The following is a 7,851-nucleotide window of genomic DNA, read 5'->3' as shown; positions in this document are numbered from 1 at the left end:
GTGGCCGGCAGGCTCGTTTTCCCCAACCACCACCAGGAGAAGAGAGCCCGGGTGTTGTCGTGCGGCCACGAGGAAGCCAGCGCAGCGCTCAGCTCCGAGGCAGAACACGGCTCCCACGTCCAGTCGGAGCAACGCGCACGCAGGTGCCACGTCGGGGCTGCCGGTCTCTGTGCCTCCCGCCTGCCCCGCCCCTGTCCTTCTGGGCCCCAGTGAGACACCGGAGCATGGCGAAAGGAATGAGGCAGTATCAGAGCAATGGGGTAAGGGCAGGTGTCAGAGTAGCGTGACCTCTGAAAGGTGCACGCACCTCACACTCTGCAAACGTCAGTCGAGCCGGTCACAGCCACGCCCGCTGACAGAGCCCTGGAAGGGAGGCCCTGAACAGACACGCAGTGGAATACCACGCAGCTCTGAAAAAGGCAAACCGGTGCCCTCGTAGCAGTGAGGGAACCACCAGGCGATAGCACCGAGCGGAGACTTTGCTGAGTGGTTTCTCCCTGCGGAATGTGAACAATCAAACAAAACAAACCGACAAAACACTCACAGAAACAACCATCCTAGACTCTGAAGACCGACGGGGCTTGGGGGGCCTGGCAGGGAGCTGTGAGAGCGCAGTGAGCAGGAGCCCAGTGGGGGCCGGGGGTAAGGCTGCAGTTTTGTAAGGGAGTAGCACATCTATAAAGTTTTGATGGGGACCCTTCCCCCAATACCGGCATGTCTGTCACCAAATGGCACAAAATACAGTAGTGACATAAAGCGACAACGATGACCCTCGTTTCTGCTGGAGCGACGTGGAGCCGCTGGGTCACCCAGCTGCACAGGCCGGCAGCCTCGAGAGCTGGCGCGCTCTGCCGCGTTGCCCGCGGGCACCGTCCCGCAGAAGGTCATCGCAGAGAGGAAGAGCGCAGCAGATTCTGGACGGGGCCGCGCCCGGCTGCCCTGCTGAGTGGCCCTGTCAGGGAGCAGCGTTTGCTCAGGAGATGCTTGGGGAAGGCGGCGACAGGCTCACGACAACATGCAAGGTTTGGCAGGTTTGGAGGCGGCTTTATGGACCAGCCCGGCCGGGGCAGACACTTCTGGTCGCCAGCCGTTTCCCGAGCCTGGCCCTTGGAGACTGTCGCCGGGCGTCTGAGTCGGCCCTTGGAGACTGTCGCCGGGCGTCTGAGTCGGCCCTTGGAGACTGTCGCTGGGTGGCGAACACCCCAACCTCAGCTGCCGCCGAGCGGCGCTTACTGCCTGTTCCCGGGCCTGGGGGTTGGCTGACCGCAGCTGTGGTCAGCCGAGTTTTGCTCCAGGCGGGGGGTCAGGGTCGGGTCTGCTCGTGTCGCTCCTGTGGGACCTGACTGAAGGGACAGAGTGCAGGGCGTGCAGGCCGAGCAGCGCACCCTGTGTGTCTCCTAACGCCTCGACGGGGCGGCGCATGCCACTGCCCTGGCCGGTCGCCCGCCGGGCTGCCAGGGGGTGGGGCGAGCACGTTAACTCTCCCCGCCCCTCACTGCAGTGCGCCTTCCCGGCTGGCTGCCTCCCCTCATCTGGGTGGCGAGGACCGGGAGCCTGTTCTCAGTGGGGGAAGAGGAGAGGGCTGGGCCTTCCGACCTGTAGCTCCCGGGCCGTGCTGAGTCGCTCTGCTCCGTTTGACCTTGGCTCTCTTGACCGAGACGTTCTCTTGCTCCTGAACATAAGAATCCATGCTAAATTGGCCTCTGGCTCTCCAGGGAAGCATCGGGGATTGCTGGCCCCGGCGTGGAGGTTATCTGAGCCCTGCTCGGGGCGGGGGGCAGTCCGCGAGCATGCGGGGGCTCTGTGTCCACAGCCTGGACAGAGCTCACAGCGGCTCCCAAGGCGGTCGCCGAGCTCGCCGGCTTCGCCGCCTCTGCTGAGCTTGCAGGACGCCGGCTGGTTCCTGTGGTCTTGGGCTGCCAGGGCTGCCAGCTCGGGGCCAGAGGGCAGAGGGTCTTTGAGTAGGTGCCACGGCAGAGTGGCCCAGCCAGGTGAGGGAGCAACAGGGAGGGAGTGCTGGGGCAGCTGGCCGCCTTCCATCCATCTGCGCCGGCCCTGCAAGTTCACTGCTGATCCAGGGACCTGGCCGCAGCCCATGCTGAGCTCAGCCCAGGGGCCCTGTCATTTCCAGAGGAACCTGTTTGTGGAAAGACACTGCCTCTAACGAAGCAGAACGGGACTGTGGCTGCCCCCCCCCCCCAACCCCACAGCCTTAGCATTCCGGGTGCCCGGCCTGGCTGTGAACACAGCCACTCGGCCTGTGGCGCCCAGCCTGCTGCTTGCTCCCGGCCTCCCGGGTCTGACCTGGCTCCTTTCAGGGCCTCTGCCTCCCAGGGTGGTATGGGGGAGCCAGGGGTCCGTGGGCCACCTTCTGACTGGGGGGAGGGGGGTCCTGGGGAAGTGCGAGCTCTGAACCGAGCTGAACCTCTAAGGGTTCAAGTTCCTGCTCTCCTGGCACGGTACGATTTCCTGTTTCCAAGAAAAAACCCCGGGATATTAAGAGCTTTATAAAAAAAGGCACTTGGACACGAACTGTCTCTTACAAAATAACATGTTGATGAGTTAAGTATAAATGAATCAGAGACATATGGATTAAATTTCCCTTGCAATCCACAGGGGCTTCAGAATTAGGGGGAGAGTGTTTGCTGAAACGTGTGTCTGTCTCCGCCAGGGCTGGGACAGACCCAGCTGGAGTTGCTGCGGGCCGCCCGGCTGCTGGGGCTCCCGTCGAGGGGCGCGAGCAGCGTGTGGGTCTGTACTCCTCGAGCCTGCGTCCTGCTCTGACTGAGTCATTCCGCACACCTCTCCCCTGGGCCTCCAGTCGGGGAGAGGTCCAAGGTCCAGCTCCTGCAAAGACCTGGAGCCCCTGGGGGAGGGAGATTGACATGAGTGCACCGATGTGGCCGCTGCCCCCCACGCTGACCGCCCCACCCTGGCCAGCCGGTCCCGCCTCCCGTGGCTGCTGTGGAGGGCAGAGGCCGTGCCCGTGGCCGGCGGGGGCTGCGTCGGGCTGGGCTGGACGTTGGGCCTCACGGAAGCTGTCCTGGCCGTCAGAAGCGGGGCTTCTGGTCGGGAGCCCTGGGGGGGGGGCCCTGGGAGAGGTGGGCTTATCTCACCGCGACCTCTGGGGGCGCCAAGGGTGTTGGCCTCGGTGGTTCATCTGATTTCTGTCTCAGTTCTTGACCAAGAAGCTTGTGTTTGATTGAAGAGAGGCGGGGAGCCGCGGTCGGGGTGCTCCTGCTTTGCTCTAGAGCCCTTCAGCACGCCCAGTCCCAGCAGATAAAGAGAAAGCCCCCAGAATAGCCGGAGGGCACCCCATTGTACCCTGTCGCCCCCCTCCCCTGCTCAGGGGCTGGGGGCCTTCTGGGGGTGAGTTGGGCTGTCCACAGCTAGACCAGAGTCCCGACAGCAGCGAAGGTCACCAGGGTCTGGGGGCCGGATGGGAGTGACGGGGCCAGGCAGGCGAGGCCATTGCCACGCGGCTTGGGGAGCCGCAGCCCGCCCCAGGGGGGGCGATCGGGCCCCTCTGGCCCTGGTGGGCGAAGTGCGGGGCTTCTCGGGCGCCCACGTGTTCCCCGCGGAGGACAGGTGTTGCCCCCGGTGGGGCTCTGGAGCCGCGCGCCCTGTTTGCGCGGAGGCCTGTCGCCGCCTCCTTGCCGCCTCCTTCCCCGGAGTCCCGAGGCCCCGCTGCAGGGGGCCCCGGCCCGACGGGCGTCGGCACCTGCCCACTGTGTGTAGGTGCGGGCGGGGCGGGGCGGCGCAGGCGCAGAAGGCCAGAGGCGCGCCTTGTTGAAGTAGCGCTTTCGTGCCAAAGAGGCCCCCAGGCCCTGGCCGAGTGGGAGACGGGGTCAGCCTCCCAGAGCGCAGACTGGGCTGCGGGCCGCGGCGGGCAGGGGGCGGCGCCCGCCGGCCTGGGAGGCGGCCGCAGCTCGGGAGCTTCTTGCTGCCAGGTAGCACAGGCCACCCCCCCACCCCCACCGCGTCTTGACATGAAGTGGACTCGGGGCAGGGGTCCCTGCCCACGCAGCCCCACGCGGTCTCCGGGGGCCTGGAGGGCCCCCACAGCCGCCCACCAGGCGTCCAGGTGTCGCCCCAGGCTGGCGCGGCCCGGCCTTCGGGGACGCTGGGTGGGCAGTGGACCGAGGAATGTGGACGGCGTGTGGCAGCGGGGTGCGTGTGTCAAGGCACCCAGGGAGTCGGGGGCGGGGTGGGCGCCCCTCCCCCCGCCCCCAGCCTGGCCCCGGCTTTCTGTGCGTTCTGGGCGCTAGGTGGACGCCCCGCCGGCCAGGCGCGCTCACGGAGAGTGCGTGCGCTCTGGACAGCGCGCTCCTTTCCAACCCAAGCAGCGGCCGTCTGCCAACCTGTGAGCACTGGACTGTGCGCAGCGCTGCCCGCGGCCCTCCCGGCTGACTGGCCCCAGCCCTTTCCGGCGGCGCCGAGGCGGGAGCCCAAACGCGGCCCTTCGGGTCGGAGCTGCCGCGCGCCGACTCGGTCACTCCTGGGGGCTCCGTCGCTGCTCTCGGCCGCGCGCCCACTTGCGTCCACGTGCAGCGTCCGCCACGCCGAAGCCCCAGTGCGTCCGGCCGCCCAACCCCCTCTCCTCCGCCGGAGAGCGCCTGCCCCGACTGGCCGGTCTTCTCAGCTCGGTTCTCAGCTTCACCCCACAATGTCCCCGTGCCCCGAGGCTGGAGAGCCCAGGCATGGGGGCGCAGCCTGCCCTCTGCCCTAGTGTACTTTTGTAAGTGAGGTTGGGTCCTCAAGCCCAGAGTGACTTCGGAAATGGCCTTGGGGTCTAATGGGCTCTTAAAAATTAGCATGAAAAAGATAAACAAAAGGCAGGAAAAGGCAATTCCCAGAATTAAGAAAAAAAAACAAGTAAATGGCTAATAAGCATATGGAAATTTGTTCAGCTTAAGTAGGGATCAAAGAAACACTAATTAAATCAGTTATAAGATCCTGCTTTCCCCTATTTAATTGGCCAGAATCACAACACACAGTGTCTTAGACGTGGAGAAATGGGGGCCCCCATTCCCTGCTATGGGGGTATAAATTGATCCCACCTTTCTGGAGGGCTTTCAAATATTTTTGAAAGTATTTCTCAAAAAACCTTAAAAACGGATATTCTCTTTGACTCAGCAGTTCCGTGTCTTGGCATCTCTCTTACCGTAAGGAAATAATCAGGGGTGTTCACAGAGGTTCCCTTCCACGCGGGGAACGGGGCGCTCTGTGCGGTGACCGGGAATTGGAAGCGCCCCGTCCTCCGGAGGGCGCCCCAGCAGTCACGCGCCCTCTGAGGACGAAGCACCCCAGAAGCGTGGAAATGTGTCGCACCACAATACTTGGTGGCGGGAAGACGATGACAGCATTTCTGCCTGGGCAAGGCCGGACTTTGGCTGTGTTGCGAGGGTCCAGCCTCAGCTGGGCGGAGCAGGTCCGCGGGGAGAGCTGGGGAGCCGCTCCGGTCCGGGCTGTCCCTCAGGCTGAGCGGGCAGGCCGGCGGATTCCGGCGTGGCTTTGTGGTTCTGCTTGTTTGTTTTCCACTTTCACATTAGCGCTTACTGCAGCCTTACTTATCCACAAGTTAGAGAGTCCAGGGTCCCCTCGCTGGTCATGGGCTCAGCCGCCGTGCGTACACGTTGGTGCCGATGTCCGCCCGTGCAGGACTGCGCGGGCCAACGACGCCACACGGTGCTGCGGCCCTGCCCCGAGGGCCCTGCTCAGGCCCTGCCCTCTGCCCTCCTTTGGGCCCGGTGAGGCCTGCGCCTGCAGGCGCCTGTGGACAGGGTGGGTGGTGAGGCCCCTGCCACTGCTCCCCACGTTCCACGGCGGCGCCTGTTGGTCTCCCAGTGCCGGACGACGACTCGGCTCGTCACCGCCTGGCGAGGGAGTCGCTCTCCCGGTCAGCTCCTCGTGGTCTTTATTCGCACGTGGCTTTACCTTTTCAGGCGCCCTCGGAAGTGGAGACAGCTCTGGGGTGACGGCTGATGTCAGAGTGGGCAATGTCTGTGTCAGGGTGTGGGGAGAAGGGCGTTTCAGGGGGCATTTCCACAGCAGGCCGTTGGGACTTGAGGGGCAGGCCTGGGCTGGGGCGGAGGAAGTGCCAGAAGTGGGAGGGAAGGTGAAGCCCAGGACTGGAGGCCGTGGGGGCCGGGGGGCCGGCCCCTGCCTGGGGATGAGACCGGCCTTCCAGCCCCTGTGAGCAGAGGCCATTCTGGGCCTTTCAGAAATAGTAACTGGATCAAGGAGAGGATGGGTGACGCGAAGGAGCTTGCAGGTGCCGGGTCCTGAGGAGGGTGAGCAGGGGTGTCGGAGAGGCCTCGAGGGGGCCCTCCTCTGTGATGCTCCTTCCCAACGAGGCTGGGCTCTGCTCTGCTCTGGACAGAGCTTGCCCCACGCGGCTGAGCCTCACGGACGCCGTCTCCTGCCAAATAAGTACCACTTGCCACGTGTCAGGCCACGGCAGTGGGGTCACTTCCTCGGTGGCACACAGCGAGAGCAAGACGGGGCTCTCACTTGATTTTGACACATCTGCTGGACTTAGCTGGACGCTGCCTGCAGTGTGTGTGTGTCGCGCGGTGAGCGCGCTCCCGCCTCCCGGGAGACCCTGCGGGGCCAGGCGGGTGCAGGCTGCCGGGGCCTGGCCACAGTGGCCACAGCACGGCCGCGCATCTGGGGGGCTCTGTGCGAGGCAGGACGCGAGGCGCCTTGTATCGCGCCAGTAACAGCGCGTGTGTCTCGAGTGGCCGGAGGCCGGAGGCCCACGGGAAGGGCGGGCCACACAGGGTGTCTCCCTCGGCCTGCTTCGGTCCAGGCCTTCGGGTGGGGCCCTTCACCCCATGTTCACCGGGGGGCCCGGTGCTGGGGACCCACTCGTCCAGGAGGCCTAGGGTCGATTTCCGAGTGGAACCGGCTGGCGCTCGCTGGAACCTTGTGTCCAGTGCGTTTCTGTGGTCTCCTGGTAGGACGGGCGCCCCGGGAAGCGAGGTGGCTTTGTCGGGTCCCGGGGAGCCAGGCCGCCCGCACGGGCCGAGCGCCTGCCCAAGCCTCTGCACTGACGGGCCCCGAGGAGGCGGGTGCGGCCGGTCCAGACACCCACCTCAGAATTTTGGTGTCCCTCTATGAAGGTCAGCGCTGGACCTCAGGCGTGAGTGCAGAGCCCGTCCTGGCCACGCCGTGACCCAGAGGTCTCAGCCTCAGTTTCCCCAGCTGTCAAATGGGAACAGGACCGAGGTGGTCGTGCGGGTTGGGGGCTGGTCGGAGGCGCCTGCGGGGTGCTGGGCCCCCCCCGCCCGCGCTCAGCCACCGCACGGCTGCGGCCGCAGGAAGCCGGGCGAGCGACGCTCTGGCCCTGGCCGGCTCGGCTTCCGCCCCTCTGTCCGAAGTCCCGGAGTCCCCCCGACCGCCAGCTCTCAGACGCCCCCGCTGCCCCTGCTGGCGACCGCGTCTCCAGGGAGCTGTGTCACGGGCAGCTCGCTGCTGCTACCTCCAGGTGACCTGGGTCTCGGCCACCTCGCCCAAGTGCCGCTGACCAAGGGAGGAGAGTGGGACAGGGCAGCAGGAAGCAAAGAGAAGGGCCTGAGGCGGCGCTGACTGCTTTCAGGCCTGCACGGTCAGGGTCAGGCCGGGCGGGGCAGGGCCCATGGCCCCCGCGGAGGGTGAGGGGCGTGGGCCGGGGCCTGTGGCTCCAGCTGCTGGGGGGCCCAGAGCGTCTGCACGCGGGAGCTGGAGGGGGCGGGAGCGCCGGGGAGGCAGACACGGGGCCCTCCAGGCCCACGGGCGCCGTGTCCGCGGTCCCGTCCCCCTCTGGCCAGCAGCTCTGCCTCCCGGCTCCGGCTCGGTGGGGACTGAGAC

The 7,851-nt window shown here is 66.0% G+C and overlaps 1 protein-coding gene across 1 annotated transcript in view; it reads left to right on the top strand.

The window, feature by feature from the left end:
- Positions 1 to 224: 224 nt before the first annotated feature.
- NTRK3 (neurotrophic tyrosine kinase, receptor, type 3) overlaps positions 225 to 7,851 on the top strand; it is a 121,986-nt gene continuing 114,359 nt past the window's right edge. Inside the window, exons 1-2 of the mRNA XM_012732672.1 lie at positions 225 to 260; positions 7,300 to 7,518. Of these exons, the coding sequence (XP_012588126.1) occupies positions 225 to 260; positions 7,300 to 7,518 (255 nt within the window). The remainder of the gene's footprint in view (positions 261 to 7,299; positions 7,519 to 7,851) is intronic.

This window comes from Condylura cristata, unplaced genomic scaffold (assembly GCF_000260355.1).
Source record: "Condylura cristata isolate star-nosed mole 26May11 unplaced genomic scaffold, ConCri1.0 scaffold00035, whole genome shotgun sequence".
Classification (NCBI taxonomy): Eukaryota; Metazoa; Chordata; class Mammalia; order Eulipotyphla; family Talpidae; genus Condylura; species Condylura cristata.
The sequence above is the reverse complement of the archived record's forward strand: the minus strand, read 5'-3'. Positions and strand labels throughout refer to the sequence as shown.